Raw genomic sequence first — 26,665 nt, forward strand, 5'->3', positions numbered from 1 at the left:
TTCCTTGAAGGCACTACTTATAATATGTGTTAGGAATACAACATATTCCATTTTGACTCCTAAAGGTAATATGTGCATAAGATAAAAAAAAATTTCCAACGGTATACATGCACAGTCCAATATCATAGCCGCTAGCCACATGTGACTACTGAAATTAACTAAATTAATAAAATCAAAAATTTAGTTCCTGAGGCTCCTGGCTGGTTCAGTCAGTAGAGCCTGGGAGTTCAAGCCCCAGGTTGGGCTTAGAGTTACTTTAAAAAAATAAAAATTCAGTTCCTCAGTTGTACCAGCTACATTTCAAACACACGAGAGCCACATGTGGCTATTAGGTGTGAAACTGAGCAATGCAGATGCATAACATTTCCATCATTGCAAAATGTTCTATTAGAGCTTGGTAGATAGTTAAACCTCTCAACCATTCCTACCCCAATCCCTCTCCCGAGGGGCAATCACTTGTATAGCTTTTCATGCTTCACACACACACATAATTTTTTACACAAATGTTACCGTATCATTTTTTTAAGGATTTTATTTATTTATTTGACAGAGAGTACACGAGCAGGGGGAGCAGCAGGCAGAGGGAGAGGGAGAAGCAGGCTCCCTGCTGAGCAAGGAGCCTGACCACCTTTTTGCACTGAAGACATCTCAAGAATTCTTTCTTGACCATTTGCTCCAAACCCCAATAGGTCCTCATCATCTCTCATTTATTCCTGCTCTTTCAGGTGACCCTGAGAATAGTAAAGATCCCAGCCAGTACCTCACACCGACCTGGTACATTTGCAAAACCCGCTTAGGAGAATCAACCACATCTGAGGCAAACAGATAATGTGCTAAGAGTTTTATCTTCTTCTGGATTTCTCCAGCATCATTTGGTTCCTCACCAAGGTGAAGTTTGTAGGGGGAAGGAAAAATAATTTTCCCTCTACTCTTCTAGGTTCTTGGCTGAGACACACCTGTAATGAAAAGACAGATTAACAGAAGAAAAACAGAATTTAATAACATGTATACCTCCTGTGTACCCGGGAGATACCAAGGAAAACTGAGTAACTCCCCAAAATGGCCTAAGCCATCTGCTTAAATAACAGCTCCAGCTAAAGACTAGAAGATGTTGGGGGATGGGGAGGCCAGTTATGAGAAGTTACCCTGAAAAGCCCAGTAAACAAGGGTAAGGTTGTTATGCAGATTTAAATCCATGCCTTCTCCACTGATAAATTTCTAGAGATTTAGAGTCAGATTTAGTTTCCCTGGTACACAGAGAGAGAGACACCTTTACAAATGGAGAGGTCCCTTATAAATGTAAATTGTTCTGATAAAAGAGTAACTGTTACTTGGTTTTTAGAACTTCTATCTGCAGTTTCTTAAAAATAATCAGCTCAAGGTAATCCTTATGTCAAAGAGCCATATTTGGGGGTGACATATTTTGCTCCCGTACATTTGCATCTTTGAGACTGGAGTCTCTCCATGTGTTGTCAAGGGGCAGATTGTGGACAGTTTGTCCTAAATCCAATGGTTGTATATGGCATTGATTTGAACAGTGACTTCTCAAAGAAACAACGTGATTTAGGAAGCCAAGAAACAGCAGCACTTCAGAATTCATGGCACCAACGGAATGATTATTACTTAAGCCACCATTAATAGGGATGGCAGATACACTAAGGAGTTCAGCTACTGGGGGGATAGCTGGGGTGGATATGGTTTCCCGACTCTTCTTTGTGGTGTGGGGAGGAAAAAGTTTTCCTCTACCTTCTTTGGGTCCCTGGCTGGGTCTGAAAATTAAACTGATAAAGACAGAGTAACAGGAGAAAAGGATATAAATTGATTTAATACAAGTTTTATGTGACACGAGAACTTTCATAAGGAAATAAAGACCTGAAGAAACAGACCTCCAGCTATAGGGAAGGCACTTCTCTCAGGAGGATTTTGTGACCAGTTTCAGGGAAGAAGGGCAAGGGAGGGAGATCAGAATGACCTTCCTGCTCCTGCTGTTTTCTCAGACTCCTTCAGCTTAAAATACTCACTCTGCCAAGGTGCCACTTTTGGGATAGTGTGTCCTGAATCCCATCAGTGTTTTGGAGCTTTCCTAATGTCATTACCAATGCAACTATTTCAATGAAGGCAAGTCACAGGAAGAAAGTAATGCAAAAATTTTTTAAGATTTTATTTATTTGAGAGAGAGAGAGCACAAGCAGGGGGAGTGGCAGAGGGAGAGAGAGAAGCAGATTCCTCTGCTGAGCAGGGAGCCCGATGCAGGACCGGATCACAAGACCCTGGGATCATGACCTGAGCGGAAGGCAGACGCTTACGCGACTGAGCCACCCAGGCGTCCCTAATGTTACCATACCATTACATTGTCCTGCATCTAAATGTTTTTTAAAAATATACTAATATATACTACTAATAATATACTAAAAACTAATGTAGTCAGCTTTCTACATTTAATTAACAGTTTAACAATTTAGAGCACGTGATATTAGGCTTACAAAGCAACTGTGCAGACTTCAAAGCACAATTCAAATATAACATGCATCTCGTTATATTTGGGAGCAAGTGCAAGTAATGGACTACTTCAATTTCCTTTCTGCATTGCAGATGCGGAACCCACACTAAGGCTGGGTTAACTGAAGTCACGACCTGATCATCTCCCCTCCCCACCAGGATGGCCGGTAGGCCTTCAGCGCCCGTCCCTGCCCCACATAGACGTCCAGCGCGACGGAAACCCCCTGCATAAGTGCTGGGGTGGGGTCACTGACGCATGTCTCCAACTCAGTTGCGAGGCCCGCCCACAGGCGACGAGCGAGGGAATAGCCCGCCGTCAGGCCACTCCCAGGCGGCGGAGACTGTCAGTCCGCGCGCGGCGCCCCACGGGAGCCCGGATCCGCGCCGTCCGTCCGAGGAGCGCGGCGCCCCCTGTCGTCCGCCCGAGGAGCGCGCCGCTGGCTCGCGGGAAGCCGGGAACATGGCGGGGCGGCCTGTGGCCCCGGCCTCGCAGCCTCCGGACCGGAATGCAGCGGCGCCCAATGTGGTGGCGCGGGTCTCGCAGTGGGCGGACGACCACCTGCGCCTCGTCCGGGTACCGGAGACCCGCCGGCCGGGCAGGCGGTTGGCCTGGGGCCGCGCGGAGCGAGCCTGAGGGAGACGGGCTGCGGGAGGCCCCGCGCAGTGGAACCGCGGGGGCCCGGGCGGGGCGGAGGGCCTTGTCGCAGGGCCTTGTCGCAGGGGTCAGCGAGTGAGGGGCGGCGGTGGGAGGAGTGCGGCCGGGCTGGGCTCGCTGCGTGAGATGGGCGCGGCGGTCCAAGGAGGCCAGCTCTGCCTAGTTACTGCCAGGACCGTGGTGCGTCCAGGGGACACCTCAGAGACTGAGACGCAGCACAGCTTGGGGCGTCAGCGGCCCCCGAGAGCAGCTGGGGACGGCGAGGCACAGAAGACCAAGGGGGGTGGGGGTTGGGGGGCACGTGGTCCTGTAGGCCTTATGTTTTGAATGAAGTGAGAGAGCACTGGAGTTCGACCAGGAGTGGGACATCTTAGGTGACCAGGCGAGACAAGATTGTGGCTAATCCCCCGGGGGTGGTGTGGTTGATTTGGGGTGGGGTGCAAAGAAAGAGGAGTCAAGGGGGCTGCCCACTGGGTGGATGGTGGTCAAAGTTGCTTCTGTGGAGGAGTTAGGGGTCAGCGATTTGTTGGGAAAATCTAGAGGACTCTTTGGACATGGGAACTTGAAGGTGGAGATACGTGAACTTGAAGATGGTCACTAAAATTCTAAACAGAGTTGTAGATGTTATCTAGGCAACCAGATATAGGAATCTGACCTTGAAGGGAGATTGTAACTGGACATAGAACTTTAGGAATGAACTGCATAAAGCTCCAGTAGTGTTTAAAGCTTGGATGGCATCATGGAACAAGTCAGAAAAGTTACTGAAGAAGTCCTAGAATTGAGACCTGGGACCTGAGGGATTCTCTTAACATGAATTTGGGAAATGAAAAGGAGGAGGTCAGCAAAGACTGGGAAGAAACAGGGAAGGAGGAGGAGGAAAATCAGGAAAACCAGGTGTCCTAGAAGCCAAGTGAAGAGAATATTTTCAGAGAGAATGATTAACTTTGTTAAATTCTTCTGAGAAGTTGAGTAGGACCGTGAGCTTTGCAAATGCTCTGCAGCCATGCAGCACAAGGCCTGGGATCCTGCTGTTTCCTTCACCAGTACAGTTCTTATCCCTAGAATATTGCCTACCACTTAGCAAGGGCTAGATACGCACTGGTGGCATTAATGAATGGTAGATACACACGTGTTATTTGACAAGGCCTGGATTCTTCCAGTGAAGCAGAAATTGGTGCATGGGTTATTTCAAATTAAAAAAATGACTTCAGTAGATTGAGAGAGGAAACGGTGTTTAAATTGGTACATGGAGGGATGCCTGGGTGGCTCAGTCGGTTAAGCGTCTACCTTCTGCTCAGGTCTTGATCCCAGGGTCCTGCTGCTCTGCCTACTTGTGCTCTCTCTTTCTCTCTATCAAATAAATAAATAAAATATTTTTTAAAAATCTTAAAAAAAATAGAATAAATTGGCACATGGATACATTATTCCAAATATCCCAATCACAGTATGTATCCTTGTGTATATTTCCTTTTTTTTTCTACAAATGGGAAATCCACAGAACAAACGAAAGGCATTATGTGTTGGTAATTATAAAATTTTCACTGCCTTGTTTTATGTTTGCCTGATGTTTAGAGCAAGATCAGAGTTGGATCTAAGTGGCTTCACTTGAACACTAAGAGCAATCTTAGCATCTTCATTTCTTTCCTTGTTTATATTTTCAGCTTCATTTCTTACATACCTAGTTGTATTTATTGAAGGAAAGCATGTTGGATTATCACTCTTGTTGAGGGAGTCGCAGGTTCTTATTTTTAAATTAAACTCTTTTAAGTCTATTTTAGTTTTTTTTTTTTTAATTTTATTTATTTATTTGACAGAGAGAGAGAGAGCACAAGCACGGGGAACAGCAGGGAGAGGGAGAAGCAGGCTCCCCGCTGAGCGGAGAGCCCAATGTGGGGCTGGATGCCAGGACCCTGGGATCAGGACCTGAGCTGTCCCAATCTATTCCAGTTTAAATGAAGCACTTTAAAAACATTGATAAGTTCTCCCCAACTGTTTACCCACATATACATCCATTATATTTTAAGGTTTTGATGATAAAGTTTTCTACCAAATATTTACATTCCCACTGTAGACTCAGGGTTATGCAAGTTACTGTGGGCATTGTTGAAGAAGTGTTAGACCGATTCATGCATTTAAGGAATTCATGGTTAAAAGGAACAGTCAATAGAGAACAATACAATGTTACATATATAATTACTGTGCATGCCAGATTGGGAGAAAAGAGGGAAGATTAATGAATAGGTAGGCAGTTAAAGTTTGTTGGGAGAAACGGGCCTTTAGTTGAAGGATGTGCCTTATTTGGACACTCAGGGAGGTCAGTCTTTTTTTTTCCCCTTCCAGTTAGTACTTTAACTATCATGAATAATAACTAGTGAGAATTAATCATTTAATCTCTTTCTGAAGAACATCAGCACCGTAATGGCCATAGCTGGAACAATGTTACTTCTCAGAAGTGTTCGGATGGTAAGTTAAAAAATGAAGAAGGCACAATGAAAAGCAAGAGACAGTTAATTTTTTCTCACTTCAAGACCGTTTTTCTTTCAAGCAATGTATCATTTTGTTATTCATATTAGAAGTTTTAAATATTATTTTAGAACAGCAAACCTATTTTAAGATCTTGGTTTAAAAGCAACACATCCACAGGAAAGTGATTGCCCAGTCTGTATTTCCATAATCACTTTTCTTCGCGCTTAAAAAGGCATCTGTAAAGGATTTAGTTGGCTAGAATGCGATAATCACTAAATTGGCATTTCCGACGTTGTGGCATGTCTCAAAACTGTTCTGTATAGTGGTTTTAGGTTTAGATTACAGTCGAATTATATCCTTTAGCACTGAATAATTTATACTTTCTTTGATTTGCAATTATCTGTAAGATCTATTTAATGAATAGAGCAAGAAGTATGATGTAAAAAAATAATTTATGCTTTCAGTTAGCATATTTTATGCCCTTTCAATAATGTTAATAATAGATATTGTGGAATCTGTCTGACAATTCAAGATTTATAAGTGTTTTTTATGTAATTGATTCTTGTCACTGGGTGTAATTGTAGTATCATGTTACAACCTGGTATGGGTTTATTGCTTCTGTGTATATTAATGTCTTACATTCATTATCTCTATATTGTTTTATATTATCATTGACTACGTAGTGTTACCATACTATAGTACATCTTTTCTAACTGTTGCCTTTTCCGACTCCAGTGTCAGAACTTTTATCCCCCCTTTTTTATTCAGTGCCTTGAACTCATTTTTAACCTTATATTTAATAATCTAATAGGTTTTTTTCTTTTAACACCTCCATGATTTTGTAAATCATTCACATTTAGCTTATATATATATTTTTAGAATGGAACTTTTGAAACTTTAGCACTTTTTATTCCACTTTTTTCTTTATCTTACAATCTATGTTCCATGACATTTGTATTTTGAAGGTTTCAAAATTGTCAAAATACTAAATGATCTGATTAAGAATTTAGGTAAAAATAAGGGGCGCTTGGGTGGCTCAGTCGGTTAAGCGTCTGCCTTCGGCTCAGGCCATGATCCCAGGGTCCATCGGGCTCCCTGCTCAGTGAGGAGTCTCCTTCTCCCTCTGCCCCTCACCCCACTTGTGCTCTCTCTCTCTCACTAGCTCTCTCTCTCTCTCAAACAAATAAAATCTTGAAAAAAAAGAATTCAGGTAAAAATAATACTAAGGGATTATTTCTCTTGTTAGCCCTTAAAAATTACATAAATCGGGGCGCCTGGGTGGCTCAGTCGTTAAGTGTCTGCCTTTGGCTCAGGTCATGGTCCCAGGGTCCTGGGATCAAGCCCCGCATCTGGCTCCCTGCTCAGCGGGAAGCCTGCTTCTCCCTCTCTCACTCCCCCTGCTTGTGTTCCTTCTCTCACTGTGTCTCTCTCTGTCAAATAAATAAATAAAATCTTAAAAAAAATTACATAAATCAATTATAGATCATTTTAAGTTATACAATATTAGGTATGTTATTGATTTATGCAAATTACTTATTCATTAATATAAATTTATATTAGTATGTTATGAAGTTATTTATCTTAGACTATAGTTCTGGTGTCTTTTTTTCTTAGATTTTATGGTTTTTGAAAATAGTGACTAGTGATGAGAAGAACAAACTAAGGAGGTGGAAAAAGAACATTGGGACATTAGGGGACAAAAAATTCTATTGTGTAACAGTTGAAGAACTTTGGCTACAAGTAAGAGAAACCCCATGCAACCATGGCTTAACCAAGTTAAAAGGCTTTTTTTCTCATGTCATAAGACTTCTGGAGGTAGGATGCTGCTGGCATTGCTTCTCTGGCTCAGTGACAGAGAGTTTAGGTCTGTATGATTCTCTGTGCCTTTCCTCATGGCACAGAATGGCTGCTCTAGCTCCAAATAGTGTATTGATGTTCAAAGCAGGAGAGGGAAAAGGAAGGTGCCAGCCACATCTTTTCCTTTTATCAAGAAAGCAAAAGTTTTACCAAAAGCCTTCAGTATACTTTTGCTTACATCCTTTTATCATATGGCCACCTCTAAGTGGAAAGGAGGTTGGGAAAGTGGGCATTTCGCTTTTCCATCCCTTAAAGTACATGATGACAAGGGAGAGAGGCTTGGGAATGGATATTGCATTAACCAACCAAGGACCTGGCACAAGGAGCCTTCACAGCTCTCCTTCAGCTTTCTTTTTGTATTGCTGTTTTTCTCCCCTTTTTCCTCCTCCTGAGTTTACCAATCTCTCATATGCTTTCAATTACTGGTAGAAAAGTCCAAATTTCATATTAAAAAAAAATGATTGAGTTCAGTACTGTGCTAAACACTTGATATACATAATTTCATTTAATACTAAAAATAATCCTATGAAACAGGTGTTCTATTTTTTTAAAAAAGATTTTATTTATTTGTTTGTTTATTTATTTAGGGAGTGGGGAGAGAGGCAGAGGGAGAGAGAGAATCTCAAGCAGACTCTCCACTGAGCACAGAGCCTGACTCAGGGCTTGATCCCATGACCCTGAGATCATGACCTGAGCCAAAATCAAGAGTCAGATGCTCAACCAACTAAGCCATCCAGGTGCCCCGAAACAGGTGTTCTTATACCTAATTTTTATAGATGAGGAGATGGATGCTTGAAGAAGTTAAGTAATTTTCACAAGATCATCCAGCTAATAATGTGGCAGAACTGGATTTCAAATTTCATCTTCCTGAATTTGAAACCCTTATTATTTTCTCTTTACAGTGCTTCCAGCTTTTGTCTGTTTGCCTTTAGGACATTTCCTTCACCATCTGAAGCTTAGGGACAATGTTCTTGTTAGTGGCATCATCTTTCTGCCTCTTTTAGAGAGCAGGATGTTTATCACAAGCTCAGAATTCACTTCCTTTAAAGATATCTTCCTCAAATGTTCTTATTCTTTCGATTTTTGACCCTTTAGCATTTATGACTTTATTTACTTATTTGAGAGAGAGGTAACATGGGCAGGGGCAGAGGGAGTGGGAGTGGGAGAGAGAATCCTAAGCAGGGGCTCAATCTCATGACCCTGAGATCATGACCTGAGCTGAAATCAAGAGTCAGATGCTTAACCGACTGAGCCACCCAGGAACCCAAACCCTTTAGCACTTATACTTTATATATATATTTTTAAGATTTTATTTATTTGACAGAGAGAGAGCACAAGCGGGTAGCGTCAGGCAGAGGGAGAGGGAGAAGCAGGCTCCCTACCGAGCAGAGAGCCTGACGTGGAGCTCGATCGCAGGCCCCTGGGATCATGACCCGAGCCAAAGGCAGACACCCAACTGACTGAGCCACCCAGGCACCCGCTTATACTTTATCTTAAACCTATTTATGTATTGCTCTGCTGTTGTATTCTGGTTTTATGTATATTGTTAGTTCATCTTCCAGATAGTGCCTGTTATATGACAGAAACACAGCACCGAACTTTCTGCTGTTGAGGGATTATTGGATGCAGGAAAGGTAGATGCAGTGGGATCTGCCTTTAAAGGTTCTTCACATAGACTGTGAGTTCCTTGAGAGTATGAACATGGATTCTATAGACAGTTTCGTTCCCTAGCTCCTTAATAATTTCTAAAACTCCAAACATCAAGGCAGTCTTAGATCTTTTTATGTATATCTGTCAATGAAAACACCTAAAAATTAAAAAGGGATAGATGTTTAGTAATTGAAGACATCATTAGTGACCCTCTCTACTTCTTCTAAGTCTCATCTCTCCTGTGCGAAATATTCTTGGTTTTCTCATGTGGTGTGGTTTCCAGGCTCTTTATCATCTTTTTTCTCCTCTTCTAGCTTTGTTCCAGTTTGTTGAAGTCTTTTATGAAATGTGATACCCAGGGAAGCACAGTATATTCCATTAGGGCCTGATTTGGAGCAATCTCTTCCTCACTTCTCTTGTTTTGGATCCTGTTCCTTACAACGTTGCTTGGTGTTTGAACTTTGGTGGGGAGCAGTGGGGAGTCAAGAGGAGAGGGAGTTTGTACTTTTTTTTTTGTAGACTTGTCACACTTTCCTTTCATTTTGAGTTCACAATGAACTAAAAGTTCTTAATCTTTTTCATATGTGCTACAATTAGTTTATTCTCTTCTATCCTACATTAGTTTTGGGGAGTACAGGGGAGGAATTTTATATTTTATCCCATCATCCTAGTTGTCAGGATCTTTTAAAATACTAACTCTCACTCTTAGTATTCATACTTTTTTTTTCCCTGAAAGATTTTTTTTAAAGTAATCTCCACACCCAATGTGGGGCTCAAACCCACAACCCCAAGGTCAAGAGTTGCATGCTCCACCAACAGAGCCAGCCAGGTGCCCCCCTCCTATAAACACTTTGATTAAATCATAGTTAAATATTAATCTAAAATTAAGGATCAAATTAAAATTTTTCAGTGGTTATGTCTTCTTGTTAAATGTTTAGATGACAATTTGACATACTTAATTTTAAAATGAAAATAATAATTAAATGTTATATATATATTTTTATAAATCAACAGACCTCAAAATTTACAAGTTCTTCAGATATTCCAGTAGAATTTATACGAAAGAATGTTAAACTACGTGGACGATTACGCCGAATAACTGAGAATGGTTTAGAAATTGAGCATATTCCTATCACTTTACCTATTATATCTTCATGGAAAAGTAAGTAAAGTGCAAGACTAATACAAGTATTTTAGTATTTGTTAATTAGAAGTTATTTGTAAAATAGCAAAAAATGTCATTTTAAGTTTTAATAACTTTGTGAGAAAAGTATAAACTCTTGGCTTTAAATACCAGGAACTATTTAATTTGGCTCCAGATTTCCTTTTTTCCCCCCTTCCTCCTTTTATTCAGCCATTCAGTATTTCATTCAGGCGTTCATGCATTCTTTCCACAAATATTGAGCAACTGTTATGTTCTAGGCCCTATACTAGCTGTATGGTGTTGAGGGAAACAGACAAGATTGCCCTTTGGAGCTTACAGTCTAAGTGGAAAAGAGACAACAGACAAATGAAGATTGTCCTAAGAATTATGAAGAAAAGGAGCAAAGTGCTAGTTTGAGCATTAGTGGAGTCATGTGAACAGGGAACCTACAGCTCTAAAGTGGTCAGAGAAAGCCTCATTGATGAGTTGTTATTTCATCAGAGACCTGAAGAATGAGAGAAGGCTGGCTAGGCAGAGGGTGTGTGGGAATGAACTTGGTCCTTTGACAAGCCATATGAAGACTGGTAGAGTGCTGTGGCGTGCAGAAGAAGGGGACAAGAGACACCAAAGGAGACTGGAGAGCTGAGCAAGGGCTGGATGTTTCCTGCTGCTATTCCCATGTCTCCCTGCTTTGTGTCAAAGACCCCACCCCACAGACCTTCTGGCCTGCTGTTTACTTGGGTTCTCATGCCCTGGAGCACAGTTTCCCCAGAGTGCCTTGCTCCTATTGAACTCCAATTCTTTAGTATCCAGCTCAAATGTCAGCTCTTCTGTGAAGCTTTCCTTAACTCCCAAGCAGAATTAGCCTCTTTCTTTACTACACCCACACCAAGTTATACACACTGCGGTTACAGTACTTAAACACATTTTCCTATAATCATGTGTTTAGGCTTGTATCCTCCCACTAAACTGAGCCTCTGGTGGGCAGGGACCTTTTCCTACCTAGCTCATTATTCACAGTCCCTAGGGAAATAATTGTTAGCCAATAAAAACTTGGTAAAACTTGTTGAATAAATTTAGTTATATTTAAAGATCTTCTTAATATTGTTTTAATTTTATAAAGAAAGGGGTTCTTATTTTTTACCCTCAAATGAATGAATATCATGAATGAATATCACTCTGTTCATGAGATATGACTGTGAAGGAATCAGATTGATTTTTTTTTCCCCAGACATACCTGACATGATTGATTCTTTTAACAAATCAAACAGAACTTAAACACTTTGAATGACTATTGTTCCCTAAAGAGAGATTACCTAGGATGTTTATTTGCTGGGCATTTCGATCTAAGCAGGATTTAGACTTCATAAATCCTCTACCTTCTCAGTTGTTGTAATTATGTTGTCATAATTTAAATCTCTTCTCTCTGAAATAGTGATGACTCTTCAGGGCTCAGGCAGCAAAGTCACTCCCTGGGTTTGTCCAGGCTGTACACTACACGACTCTGGGATGCTAGTCAATAGGAACCTGCTTCCGGAGGTCATGCAGTGACACAGCACTGTAAATTGCCATATATGCATATTATTATTAATGGCTTCTCCATCCTTCTGGAGCTTACTGAAATGGGTTTTTTACATTATTCCATCTGTTACATGCTTGGGTTGCTTTAAAAGAAAACTTGAATACAGATATAAATGGACCTACATCTAGAGAGTCTGGGTGTTTGTAAAGAAACAATATATTCAGTTGTTTGGGAGAGGGGACATGTGACTTTGAAATTTGCTTTTGCAACATGGTATTAAAGCTAGACAATTTTCTACCTAACCTTTTTAGAAGAGCCATGTGGTGTTTTGCTGGTTAAGCTGGCAGGAGTAGAACTCACTGAAACTGGGAAGGTGTGGTTACAAAAAGAGTTAAAACCTTCCCAACTGCTATGGTTTCAACTTCTTGGAAAGGAGAATTCAGTACTCTTTTGCTATCTTCTAGTGAATAAGGTAAGTAGAGTGAAGAAATAATGAGCAATATTTTATTCTTTTTATTTGTACACAAACATCATTAATTAGAACCTTGAATCTGCAATGTGACTAATTTTTGTCTCTCTTAACTGCTATTCATAGTGATCATGTATAGAGAACCAGGTGTTTCATATATACATTTTGTTATTAAATTTTATTTGTATATTTATTATAGAAAAAATGAAAAATTAAGAAAATGGAAGAAACTTAAAATTATTAATGACTTTGGACATTGCTCACTTAAGGATTATCTTTACACATTTACTTACACACGAGTATAGTGTATCACCCTTGTTATTAGAAACTGCTTGTTGAGTGAGCCCTGTCAACTGGAAACTACAAAGAGCAAGGGTGTTTTCTGAAGTAAATAGTACTCAGTCTCTGAACTCTAAAGTCGAGCATTTTTAAATCCTGTTTATGATCAGTAATCAGTCATCTGAAGATTTTGCCTCAGAGTTTTCCTACCATTATGATTGACCATGGCCATTGGGTAACTGGGGATGCCATGGAGCTTCATCAGTGTTGCCGTGTCTCTGTCCTGAGCCCTTGCGTGAGCCTTACTTCGTACTGCTTTTGGTGGACGATTACTGAAAAAAGAATGTAGAAAACTAAATAGGTAAAGTGTTATGACAGTATTAAGAACAGTTTTCTTATTCTTAAAGTCCCTTATCAAACAAAAATAACCTGAAGAAAAAAATAACCTCACGTTAAAGTGATTAAAATTGTAACCATTTTAATTCTTTAGAGCTTTTTGAACTATTAATAGAAAGCCTGATGAAACCCATTAATTTCTGTATGTCCAGATCATATTCAGTGCTTTCAAAATAAGAATTATCCAACACTGATTGGTTGAAGTGTTTTACAGTGAAAAGTAAGCTGGTAATACAAAATCAAGATGCCAAAGGCCTTATAAAAATATTACCTTCTCGGGGCACCTGGGTGGCTCAGTCGTTAAGCGTCTGCCTTCGGCTCGGGTCATGATCCCGGGGTCCTGGGATCGAGCCCCGCATCGGGCTCCCTGCTCGGCGGGAGGCCTGCTTCTCCCTCTCCCTCTCCCGCTCCCCCTGCTTGTGTTCCCTCTCTCGCTGTGTCTCTCCCTGTCAAATAAATAAATAAATTCTTAAAAAAAAAAAAAAAAATCATCACCACATATAAAAAAAAAAAATATTACCTTCTCTGGGCACCTGGCTGGCTCAGTCAGTGGAGCATGTGACTCTTGATCTTGGGGTCATGAATTAGAGCCCCACGTTGGGTGTAGAGATACTTAAAAATAAAAAAATTTGGGTGCCTGGGTAGCTCAGTAGGTTAAGTGTCTGACTCCTGATTTCTGCTCAGGTCATGATCTCAGGATCATGAGATCGAGCCAGGCATTGGGCTCTACACTCAGCAGGGAGTCCGCTTGAGATTCTCTCCTTCTCCCTCTGTCCCTCCCCCTGCTGGCCCCTGTGTATGAGTGCTCTCTCTCTCAAATAAATAAATCTTATTTGATGAGCAGGGGCCAGCAGGGGGAGGGACAGAGGGAGAAGCAGGCTCCCCACTGAGCTGGGAGCCTGACAGGGAGCTCATCCTAGGACTCTGGGATCATGACCTGAGCCTCAGGCAGATGCTTAACTGACTGAGCCATCCAGGCGCCCACTAAATAAAATCTTTAAAAATAAATAAAATAAATTATAAATAATAAAAAATAAAAATTAAAAAATTTTTTTTTAAATTAAAAAAAATTATCTTCTAAGTTGAGAAGTGTATTTTATTTATCCTCAAAACCAGCCTATGCAGTCATTGTTTTTACTCCCATTTACAGATGGGACTCCGGGTAACCAAGTGGAAGAGCCTGTATTCAACCCAGCTCTTTCTGGCTCCTGAGCTCATACTTCGCCTTACATACTTTAGCTTATATTGCTTACTAGGTGACCAAACTATGCAGTATATGCACACGGTGGTAATTTACATCTGTTGAATTTTACTAATGTGTGAGATTGAATTTTAGTTATTCTGATTTTGGTTTAAGGGAATGAGCTCTTAAAATTTAAAAGATTGAGAAAAATATGATAAATCCTTTAAGACTGTATTTATTAACTCATTATTATAACCAAAAGTTACTGCATTTAAGGGAAAAAAGGTTACTTCGTTCCTTCAGAAAGTCCTAAAAAATGTCTCCTACTTGAAACCTGGAGTTTTCACATTTTTAAAATTTAACTGTGAAGTACTTGACTAACAAAGCTATTAAATTATTAATATGTTGTTAAAATTAATCTTGTTAGGTTAAAATCCCACAAGGACTGTATAAACAGCTAAGCAGGATCTCTTTTTTTTTTTTTTTAAGATTTTTAAAAATTTTTAAGTAATCTGTACACCCAACATGGGGCTCAGACCCACAACTCCAAGATCAAGAGTCTCAGGTCCGCTGACTGAGCTATAAATTGGTGGGAAAAAATCCCACTTACCCAGTTTGATTAGAAAGTGAGGTTTTCCTTGAAGGAAATTTCCTGAAGGATGAAGATTCAAGGTCTAGGACTATTTTTAATGTTAATTATTTTGTGGGAAGTCTTTTAAAAATGTATTTACATGCCAGCACCTTCTTACATGCTGGAATTCTGAAGCCTAATCTAACAGTTCAGTGATGATTCAGTTCAATCTGCATTTGTATACTTTTTAGTTTCTTTTGCTATGGCCTTCTGTTGTTTTGCCTATCCTGTGTGCTCCTTTCCCCCTCCAAACAGCAAACAAACCAAAAACACTTTTTATACTTTACTACTTCTGTGTCTCTTTGGGTTAGAAGACCAGTGAGTCTGTGGAGAAATGATATGTTACAAAAGAAGCAATTAAGAGGCGCCTGGGTGGCTCAGTCGGTTAAGCGACTGCCTTCTGCTCAGGTCATGATCTCAGGGTCCTGTGAATGAGCCTGGCTTTAGGCTCCCTGCTCAGCAGGGAGTCTCCTTCTCTCTCTGCCCCTCCCCCTGCTCATGCTTGTTTCTCTCTCAAATAAATAAAATCTTAAAAAAATAAAGTAAAAGAGGCAATTGACTTTGAACAAGAATCTCTTCTAGTAATGAAATTCTTGGATTTAGCGTTAGCTGTTTTAAGCTCTTGGAGATCCCTTTGCTTTATGTTGTTTGGCTTTTCTCTGAAGGATAAGTTGCTGAATGACTGATTTATTTATTTATTTTTTAAGGATTTTATTCATCTATTTATTTTAGGGAGAGAGAGAGAGAGAATGCGTGGAGGAAAGGGAGGGGCAGAGGGTGAGGGAGAGAGAGAGAATCTCGCACAGACTGTGCACTGAGCACAGAGCCCACCGCGGGGCTCGGTATCATGACCCTGAGATCATGAGCTGAGCCAAAATCAAGAGTTGGGCACTTAACCCATTGAGCCACCCAGGCGCCCCTCTGAATGATGATTTAATTTAAGTAAATAAATAAATTTTAAAGTGAAGAAGATGTTACAGGTATAGTGCAATTTTCTTTAGTAATTGGTTTGTGTTATTTTTTATTCAAGGGTAGATTTTTTAGTGTGAGTCTGAATGAAGAAATTTTGAGAAGAGGCCTTGGCAAAACTGTTCTTGTTAAAGGGCTAGATTATGATTCTAAAATCTATTGGACAATTCACAGAAACTTACTTAAAGCCGAATTAACAGCCTTAAAAAAAAGAGAAGGAATATGGAAGGAAGAATCTGAAGAAAGTTATTTGGAAAAATTCAAAGGCTCCTGGAGAGAAATATGGAAAAAAGACAGTTATTTTAAAAACATTGGATCAGATTTCAATTTGAAAAAAGGAGGTTATTATGACAAATTTAGAAGGACTTATGAAACATGGAAAGACAACATAAATAACTACTCCTTAATACTGAAGTTCAGAGAACTTATGAATCGCATACACTTTCGTAGAAAAGGGTGAACTATTCCAAGAGGTCTGGAGGTGACCCACTCAGAAAAGAGTAAAATATGTAAATACATGGATGTTTTTCATTGAGTTGAAGTGGAAATTTCTCTGAATGATCGAAGTTGCACTCTAATGGTATTTAAATATTTAAGAGATGATTGTTTTAAATGTAGTATCAGAATAATTTAAGCAAATTGTGGTTAATGTAATATGGTTTTAGGAAAAACTGAATACTCAATAAAGTTACCAGGATAAAGGTTGTATACCTTTAGTGTTAATATTTGAAGAGAGAGTTTAACTATTGGGCACTGTTACTGTAGTTATTTTCGGCATCCATATTTAATTTTTGTTGGAAGAGAGTATTTGTTTACTTTTCCAGTTTTATCAATTTTGATTACTTGTAATAAACTAACTCTGTACACATCATGGCTGAGGCTACTTTTTTCGCCTGATTGATTTCTAACTGCCTAACAGTGTGGGGCAAAGCTCCATGAGAAGGTCACTTAAACCATTTCTAGTAATAAAGAACGGCTAATTTCTACCTGTTGTTAGATGAAGGGGATAACCCTCCAGACAGAACCATGAGGATAATTGTAAGGACGGAAAGCAATGTGCTGAGGGTGGCATCAACCAAAAAGAAAGAACAGGGATGCTTCAGACATTGTTGAGCCCCTAAAGTAGCCAATCTTTGAAGTATCTTGTGTCCCAGTTCCTCATGTGACATGGTAAATTTCTTTGTTTTTAAAGCCCGTTTGAGTTCGTTTGAGGATCTGATATACACATACATTTGCTGCTAAAATCATCCTAACACTACAAGCTTCTCTTATAACACCAGCGATAATCCATTAACATCCACGATGTCTATAGAAGGTTTTCTTAATGATTTATGATGCTGACAAAAGTCAGAGGTTCCACATGGTCTAAAGAGCTGACTACTGTTAGAATCAGTAATTCATCATGAGAAGCTTATTGCTGCTTCCTGACTGCTGGTGAAAACGTAAAGTAGATTTCCCAACATTTTCTAATTAAACAACATTAATTTTTAGTAAGGTCTCAAATCTTCCACAGGTTCTTGTTCTTGTGGTTTTATTTCATCACTTTTGGGGTAGGATGGGATGTTATATCCTAGCTTTTATCCCCTGGGTCTAATGCCTCAGTAGCTTTTCTCTTTGTTTTAAGGGGATGTCCTATCTTTATTGACAGAGAAGTTAACAGAGTACGTTTAAAACTAGTTCTGTGGCAAGCTCGTGGGCCTGCTTCTTTCCCAGTTTGCCTCCCAGTGATGTCGGATCTCATCACAGTTACCACTGTAATCGGTTCTGATGACCTCTGCCAACGCAGTTGGTGCACCACTGTCTTTCCAGATAAGCTGTGTGAAGGTGAAGCTGGTGCAGGTCTTTTTGTGGACTAGATGAAATGACTTGTTCTAACCTTTGCCTTGATTATTTAGTAGGAAAACCCTGATTTTATGGACAAGATGGACAAGAAGAAAAATAGACCAGCGGGACTCCTGTTGTGTGCAGTCACCATTTACTGAATGTTCTTGTTCTCCACTTAGGTAGTAGCAGTATTAACATGTACTTGAAGGTTAGGAGGAATCCCATTGGCCAGCAGCTTTCTTCTGGGTCAACAATATCTGTTTTTCTGGCTTTTGTCTCTGGTCTTTCTTGTAGATCAGCTTGTTTGATGGTCCAAGGGCAAGGTGAACTATACAGTTACAGAGGCTAGATCTTTATTATATGAGACAGTTATAATAGGGTCATCTGAAAAAGTAGAAAAGTCCCTTTTAGGCTGAATTTCTGACCAAAGCCTGAGTTCTTTGCCTTTCTCAAATAAAGGATTTACTTGTGGTCACTTATCTTCAGAACAACAGGGTCTATGAATCATGGAACACTACATCGAAAAGTAATGATGTAATGTATGGTGATTAACATAACAATAAAAAAGTAAAAAAAAAAAAACAACCCAGGGTCTATGACTGCCTTTTCCCCTTGGCCTTCTTTCCTTTTGGTATCTTGGGTATCTAGACCCCTTTACTTTTTTTTTTTTTTTTAAAGATTTTATTTATTTGACACAGAGAGAGAGACATAGCAAGAGAGGGAACACAAGCAGGGGGAGTGGGAGAGGGAGAAGCAGGCTTCCCGCCAAGCAGGGAGCCCAATGCGGGGCTTGATCCCAGGATCCTGGGATCGTGACCTGAGCCAAAGGCAGACGCTTAACGACTGAGCCACCCAAGCACCCCTGGACCACTTTACTTTTTAAATATATTTCTATCAAATAAATTTAGTTCTTACTGTTTTTTCTAAATGATTGGATTCTAATGGCCCCTTTCAATATATTTTCTTTTAGACTCACATTTCCTTTTTTGTGTTTTATTAATTTGTCATTTTCCAGTCATACTTCTTATATGTGAAATGTTGACAGCAACACTAGCTTTATCATAATTAAATGTGAACAAAACTTGAGAGAAGAGTGAAAACTGTGCCCATACATATATGATCCAGCATTGTCATTATTTGGCAGCTAAAAGTATATTCCAACAACACCCAGAGAGAGAAAACATACAACCAAAGTCTCCTTACATTTTGCTTTCCTTGTGTTGACATTTGTTAGTTTCATTCATGAGACAGATGTCCAAATGCTGGTTCTTCTCTAGCACATTTGGTCATGGTTATTCCTTGAGTGTTCTCTAGGGGCTCCCTATCATAGTCCCCTGGATTGAGAGATTCTTACCTCTTTCTCTCCCTACCTGCTTAACTCCCAAGGCAGTTTAGTCCACAGCCTTTTACTGTTGGATCCCCACCACCAGGGATGGCAAGGACACATGAGTTTAATTGTGGAACGTGACTGGGCTTAATCACTCCATTCATGGGTATGTGTTGTGGGGAGTATTAGCAAGTCAGCTTCAGTCCTGCCACTTTCCATGGTGTCAATTCACCTTACAGGAAACTTGTGCATTTTTTTTAAAGATTTTATTTATTTGAGAAAGAGAGAGCGCTTATGCGCATGCACGAGTGAGTGGGAAGAGGGACAGAGGGAGAGGGACAGCAGACTCCCTGCTGAGCGGGGAGCCTGATGCTAACATAGGGCTTCATCCCAGGACCCTGAGATGACCTGGGTTGAAGTCAGCCACTCAACTGAGTGAGCCACCCAGGTACCCTGGAAACTCATGTATTCTTAAACTAAGTGGTAGGGATGTAAGCTATTCACCAGCCACTCACTCTCTTTTGCTTCCCTCTTTTTATCATGCTTCTTTCTCCTTATCTCAGGTAAATGAAGTACTAGAAGGCTCTGTAGCTTAGCAAATATCAGAAAAGAGATAATCACTATTTCCTAACTTAGTGGAAACAGGATATATGGCACCCTCAGTCTAGTAGAAAAGGGAATGAAGTGCTAATGTCAAATCTTCCCTGGGTGAACAGGAGAGAGAAGGGATGGTTGCTGCTCCACAAATTCTAACCGTTCAACTCTTCCTTATTTCAAGACCTCTTATACATTTTGGTCCTGAAATCTTCTAAATCAGCTTGGTCTTTCCCACCACTGGGAAAGCCTGGGGAATCTGCTGCCAGAAATGCAATTTTTTATTTTTATTTTTTTAAAGATTTTATTCATTTGACAGAGACACAGCGAGAGAGGGAACACAAGCAGGGGGAGCAGGAGAGGGAGAAGCAGGGGAAGAAGGAGAGGGAGAAGCAGGCTTCCCGCTGAGCAGTGAGCCCGATGCGGGGCTCGATCCCAGGACCCTGGGATCATGACCTGAGCCGAAGGCAGATGATTAACGACTGAGCCACCCAGGTGCCCCCAGAAAAGCAATTTTTAAAAAACACCTGACTCAAAGAAAAATCAGGGCCACTGATCTCAATAGTTCTGCTATCTCTTGATATGGAACCAAGGCAAATGAAAAAAAAATGAAATTTCCTTACTACTTACAGCCCATTGACAAGTCCTTGAAACAGGAAGGGTGACATTCCTCTAGGAACTCAGCTGCCTCCATGCTAATACTTTGCTAAGGTCAAAAGGCAATCATGGCTTAACATTATCATGACCTCTGGGATCCTGTAAGACTTCTTTAACATATAAAAATTCCTTTAACTTCCCTTATCTCTACCCCCCAAGATATATGTTAGCAATCATCCCCTAAGCATATGGTCCACTGATATACATCTGAAGGGTCTCATGACTGAGGTTTTACTAGCCAGTAATAAATGCCCTTTTCCTAACAATGGCTAACCCCCTCAAGGTCCTGGAAACCTTGCTTCCAAAATTCCCTATAGACTTACAATGTCCCTAACCCCCTTCGCACCTTGAAAGTATATAATCACCACCCCTCACAACCCTAATGCAGCTCTTTCTGCCCAGGCGGCCTGTCCCTGTGCTTTAATAAAACCACCTTTTTGCACTGAAGATATTTTAAGAATTCTTTCTTGACCGTTTGCTCCAAACCCCAATAGGTCCTCATCATCTCTCATTTATTCCTGCTCTTTCAGGTGACTCTGAGAATAGTAAAGATCCCAGCCAGTACCTCACACCGACCTGGTACATTTGCAAAACCCGCTTAGGAGAATCAACCACATCTGAGGCAAACAGATAATGTGCTAAGAGTTTTATCTTCTTCTGGATTTCTCCAGCATCATTTGGTTCCTCACCAAGGTGAAGTTTGTAGGGGGAAGGAAAAATAATTTTCCCTCTACTCTTCTAGGTTCTTGGCTGAGACACACCTGTAATAAAAAGACAGATTAACAGAAGAAAAACAGAATTTAATAACATGTATACCTTTCTTGGGAGATACCAAGGAAAGCTGAGTAACTCCCCAAAATGGCCTAAGCCATCCCCTTAAATAACAGCTCCAGCTAAAGACTAGAAGATGTTGGGGGATGGGGAGGCCAGTTATGAGAAGTTACCCTGAAAAGCCCAGTAAACAAGGGTAAGGTTGTTATGCAGATTTAAATCCATGCCTTCTCCACTGATAAATTTCTAGAGATTTAGAGTCAGATTTAGTTTCCCTGGTACACAGAGAGAGAGACACCTTTACAAATGGAGAGGTCCCTTATAAATGTAAATTGTTCTGATAAAAGAGTAACTGTTACTTGGTTTTTAGAACTTCTATCTGCAGTTTCTTAAAAATAATCAGCTCAAGGTAATCCTTATGTCAAAGAGCCATATTTGGGGGTGACATATTTTGCTCCCGTACATTTGCATCTTTGAGACTGGAGTCTCTCCATGTGTTGTCAAGGGGCAGATTGTGGACAGTTTGTCCTAAATCCAATGGTTGTATATGGCATTGATTTGAACAGTGACTTCTCAAAGAAACAACGTGATTTAGGAAGCCAAGAAACAGCAGCACTTCAGAATTCATGGCACCAACGGAATGATTATTACTTAAGCCACCATTAATAGGGATGGCAGATACACTAAGGAGTTCAGCTACTGGGGGGATAGCTGGGGTGGATATGGTTTCCCGACTCTTCTTTGTGGTGTGGGGAGGAAAAAGTTTTCCTCTACCTTCTTTGGGTCCCTGGCTGGGTCTGAAAATTAAACTGATAAAGACAGAGTAACAGGAGAAAAGGATATAAATTGATTTAATACAAGTTTTATGTGACACGAGAACTTTCATAAGGAAATAAAGACCTGAAGAAACAGACCTCCAGCTATAGGGAAGGCACTTCTCTCAGGAGGATTTTGTGACCAGTTTCAGGGAAGAAGGGCAAGGGAGGGAGATCAGAATGACCTTCCTGCTCCTGCTGTTTTCTCAGACTCCTTCAGCTTAAAATACTCACTCTGCCAAGGTGCCACTTTTGGGATAGTGTGTCCTGAATCCCATCAGTGTTTTGGAGCTTTCCTAATGTCATTACCAATGCAACTATTTCAATGAAGGCAAGTCACAGGAAGAAAGTAATGCAAAAATTTTTTAAGATTTTATTTATTTGAGAGAGAGAGAGCACAAGCAGGGGGAGTGGCAGAGGGAGAGAGAGAAGCAGATTCCTCTGCTGAGCAGGGAGCCCGATGCAGGACCGGATCACAGGACCCTGGGATCATGACCTGAGCGGAAGGCAGACGCTTACGCGACTGAGCCACCCAGGTGCCCCAAGTAATGCAAATTTATAAAAAGAATGAAAAAAATTAAAAATGCAAGATTAAAAATTAAAATATTAAGAACAGGGGCGCCTGGCTGACTGTCAGTAGAGCATGTGACTCTTGATCTTGGGGTCATGAGCTCAAGCCCCACGTTGGGCATAGACCTTACTTTAAAAAAGTTAATTAAAAAATTATTAAAAATATTAAGAACAGAACTTTAGAAGGGAAGTAGTAAAAAAAGCTTTAAAATGAACTAACTCTACTTCTGTTTCAAGATGGCCGTTGAGCTCATTCTTTTAACTTCCATTCAAATTACGTCAAAATATCAAATATTAAATAGAAAAAATTGGTATCAGTGATAGAAAACGGGAAGATGCCATTAATTAGCTAGATAGTTTTGCAAACCATGATGAAGTGGAATTGGATTGAGATACGATTCAATGGTTCAGTATTCTTCAGGAAAGAAGGTGATGTTCAGCTAGGAATTAAGTCAATGCCCTAGTTTGGGATCTCTGAATGATATGAATTCCTTTTGGGCTGGGCAGAGTAATTCTTCATGATCTGGAAGTGTAAGGCCAAATGTGAAATCACCCAGTACCTAATGTGGAGGGAAAATAGGATGTCAGGAGTTCATAGTATATATCTTATTCAGCTGGACAAGGATAATGTTGTCTCCCAGTCCTGCAGTGTGTGAATTTCTTGGTCAGTCTGTCTGGATGTTCCAACTCTGCTCTCCAGAAGATTTTTCCTTATCCTCCACAGCTCTTCAAAGGCTCGTCCATTAGAGAGGATCTACCTTTGAGGGCTGGACAACTTTAGTAGCTCCTTTTTGTTGATGTGGGCTCATGGTCAAAGGGTTGAGCAATCACAGGCCTTTTTTTTCTCCCAGAGACTTGATCTGTTTGCTTTGAGATCTATCAATTTGCTGGACAGAAAGTGTGCACTGTTGACCACACTTGTTTCTATTCTAAGCACTACTGCTTTGCTTCTTCATTTTTAAAGGACATACTGGATCAGTGTTTTTCAACTATTGGCCGTGAACTATTAGTGAGGCGTGAAGTCAATTTAATGAGTTGCCACCAGCAATTAAAGAAGGAAGAAAAAAAGAACAGAATAGGGGCACCTGGCTGGCTCAGTGGTAGAACATGCAACTCTTGATCTTGGGGTCCTGAGTTCAAGCCCCAAGTTGGGCTAAGAAAAATAGAACAGAATAAAATACATTGAGTGCATTGCACATAGCAAGATAAGTGTTGTTTTGTTAATTTTTTGCATGTTATAAATATATTTGAATACGTGTACTGGCTTGCAGTGCAAAAGTATATGGGTTACTGAAAAATCACTGCAGATCTCATTTCTTAGCACTCTTATGAAGAAGCCTGATGAAAAGATTTCCACAACTAAATTGAGGACAGGTAATTCAGACAGAAGTAGAGTTTTTAAAAAATTGAGGTATTGGGATAATTCTATTTTCTGTTTTGTTTTGGTTATCAAAACATAGCTTGTAGATACTTTAGCAATGAAATTGAAAAATTAGTGCCCTCTTCTGTTCTTCCATAACACTGAACACCTATCTACTTTAGCACTTGTCACATTATATTATAATTATTTACCTGTCTTCTCTCTCTTCCAAAGTAGAATGGATCCTGTAACTCAAACCAAACTTTATAAATATTGGAGCATTTCTGCTTTCTCCACAGCATTTAGTTCAGTTTCTTACTCATTGGCAACTCTAGAAATATTTGTTAAATAAAGGTATGAAATAAAGAATGAAGTAGACTGCGGGGCCTGGCTGACTTAGTTGGTAGAGCAAGTGACTCGATCTCAGGTTTGTAGGTTCGAGCCCCATGTTGGGTGTAGAGATTACTTAAAAAAAAGGTGGGGGGTGCCTGGGTGGCTCAATCGTTAAGCGTCTGCCTTCGGCTCAGGTCATGATCCCAGGGTCCTGGGATAGAGCCCCGCATCAGGCTCCCCGCTCAGCGGGAAGCCTGTTTCTCCCTCTCCCGCTCCCCCTGCTTGTGTTCCCTCTGTTGCTGTGTCTCTCTCTGTCAAATAAATAAATAAAATCTTTGGAAAAAAAAAAAAGAATAAAGTGAACCATTCTTTTTGCCTACTCATTTTGACCAGAACCTATTTTTCCAGTCTCATTTTCCTCTATACATCTTATGATCCTACACTGTGAAGATTAATTTGCCTTCAGTGGTCTGAAAGAACATTTTAAAAACTTGTCAATTTTGAAAATGATACTTATTTTGGGCAAACCACGCCCCCTAGATACATATTTAGTATAAATATTTAAACAAATGAAACAAAAACTAACATGGTTTTTAAAACGCAGTTTTTCCTTTTACTATGTTTGTGTGGACAAACCTAAACATTTGTCTTCTGGTTAAAAAAAACAGGTGTTAGTAATAAGAGAAGGCATACCCCATTAGGATTCCAAATAGTACAGAACTAGGAGAATTTTCCTTATGGTGTAAATTGCCTTACCCCCTCCTCAGCTTTCAGAGCTTTAGAAATTGGTTTCTGGCTTACCAGTTTCTTCATTTTCTCTTCACAATACAATTTGCTCATTTGCATAAACTTTTGTTCAATGTCTATAATAATGATTGCTGTATTAGATGACTAATCCACAATTGGATAGATTATGAAGATACGTTTTTCTCTTAGTTGTATTATGGGATTCTGAAGGAATTTTTAACGGTACAATATATTCCATAATGAAAATATGTAATCCTAAAGTTTCAATATTATTTCCTGGGGCCAAGAAATTACTTCAGTTATGTTGGTCCTGCCCAGCAGGCTCTGACCATCTTGAAAGTTGTAGATACTGGCTCTGTGGGAGGTCTTTCTGGAACAAAACTCACAAAGCTGAGTTGTGAAGCTCTTAGGAGGCAGGAAATGGAGCTCTGTCCTCTGACACTATTGTTTTCTCTAAAATACTTTATTCCCTGCCCCCCAACCACCAGGAGAAAACAATGAAACGAGTTGGAGAAAAATAGAAAATGGAATAAGTTCGCTTTAATTAGCATGTTTTCTGCCTTTTAAAAAAAGTGCTCATTCTGGGGGTGCCTGGGTGGCTCAGTCGTTAAGCGTCTGCCTTCGGCTCAGATCATGATCCTGGAGTCCCTGGATCGAGTCCCGCATGGGGCTCCCTGCTCGGCAGGGAGTCTGCTTCTCCCTCTGACCCTCCCCCCTCTCGTGCTCTCTCTCTCATTCTCTCTCTCTCAAATAAATAAATAAGATCTTAAAAAAAAAAGTACTCATTCTGGGGCCCCTGGTTAGCTCTTTGGGAAGAGCATGCAACTTTGACCTTGGGGTTGTGAGTGTGACCCCCACTTTGGGTGTAGAGATTACTAAAAAAAAATACACTTAAAAAAAGTATTCACTCAAAAAAAAGTATTTATTCTGTGGTGGGAACTGAACATCTTTTAAGAAGTATAACTGGGGTATAAGAAAATCTTAGTTGAATTGAAGGACTTCACCTAGACAGGCACAATTGTATTTTGTCTTCACCCAGCATTAACAGGCTGGATTATTTTGCCAAGGTATTAAAGTAGGGAACCTGGAGTTCAGAATTCCGATATCTAGTCCAAGCTCTTGTCTGAGCTTGACAAACAATTTAACCTGTATCTCCTTATTTATAAGGTGAAAAGTGCATTTGCTTGTAATATATATATATATATTTTTTTTTCTTTTTTTTCGATTTTTATTTTTAAGTAATCTCTACACCCAATGTGGGGCTTGAACCCACAACCCTGATATCAAGACCCACATGTTCCACTGACTGAGCCAGCCAGGTGCCCCTGCTTATAATATTTTTGATATTTCCATATAGAAAGGGGAAACAATTATATAGGCTTGTTCTAGAAAAAATATGAATAGCCCATTTAAATGGAGCACTTCGGGGTGCCTGGGTGGCTCAGTCACTTAAGTGGCAGACTCTTGATTTTGGCTCAGGTCATGGTCTCAGGGTCCCAGGATAGAGCCTCATGTTGGGCTCCCCGCTGGACAGGAAGTCTGCTTCAGGATTCTCTCTTTCCCTCTGCCCCCCCCTTCCCCTCCCCCCCGGTCTTGTGCTCTCTCTATATATAAAATAAATAAATAACTCTTTAAAAAAAAATGGAACACTTAAAAATGTTGTCTACTGGCAAAGAGTTTAGCCTTAACATTTTTTTCCTCTGTAGGCCAAATACATTTCAATGTGTAGACTTTGCTAGCATTTAAAAGCTTTAAATAGGTTACCAATAATAATAGTAATTTTTTTACTGAGTAATCTCTACCCCTAATGTGGTGTTCCAACTCACAACCCCAAGATCAAGAGTTGCATGCTCCACCAACTGAGATAGTTAGGCACCCCTTAAAAATTAACTGACTTTTTTTTTTTTTTTTTTTAAGATTTTATTTATTTATTTGAGAGCGAGAGAG

At 40.2% G+C, this 26,665-nt stretch overlaps 1 protein-coding gene across 2 annotated transcripts; it reads left to right on the top strand.

Annotated features, from left to right (window-relative positions):
* Positions 1-2,931: 2,931 nt before the first annotated feature.
* Positions 2,932-18,051, top strand: CUNH3orf33 (chromosome unknown C3orf33 homolog). Of its 2 annotated transcripts, none has more exons than XM_032408391.1 (5): positions 2,932-3,073; positions 5,558-5,617; positions 10,142-10,289; positions 12,105-12,265; positions 15,782-18,051. In XM_032408391.1, exons 1-5 carry the CDS (start codon positions 2,960-2,962, stop codon positions 16,178-16,180), a joined length of 882 nt encoding a protein of 293 aa, XP_032264282.1. In that variant the 5' UTR covers positions 2,932-2,959; the 3' UTR covers positions 16,181-18,051. The 2 variants fall into 2 exon arrangements, with proteins under 2 accessions (XP_032264282.1, XP_032264283.1); XM_032408392.1 differs by having other exon boundaries at positions 3,028-3,102.
* Positions 18,052-26,665: the final 8,614 nt, after the last annotated feature.

This window comes from Phoca vitulina, unplaced genomic scaffold (assembly GCF_004348235.1).
Source record: "Phoca vitulina isolate PV1807 unplaced genomic scaffold, GSC_HSeal_1.0 scaffold10, whole genome shotgun sequence".
Classification (NCBI taxonomy): Eukaryota; Metazoa; Chordata; class Mammalia; order Carnivora; family Phocidae; genus Phoca; species Phoca vitulina.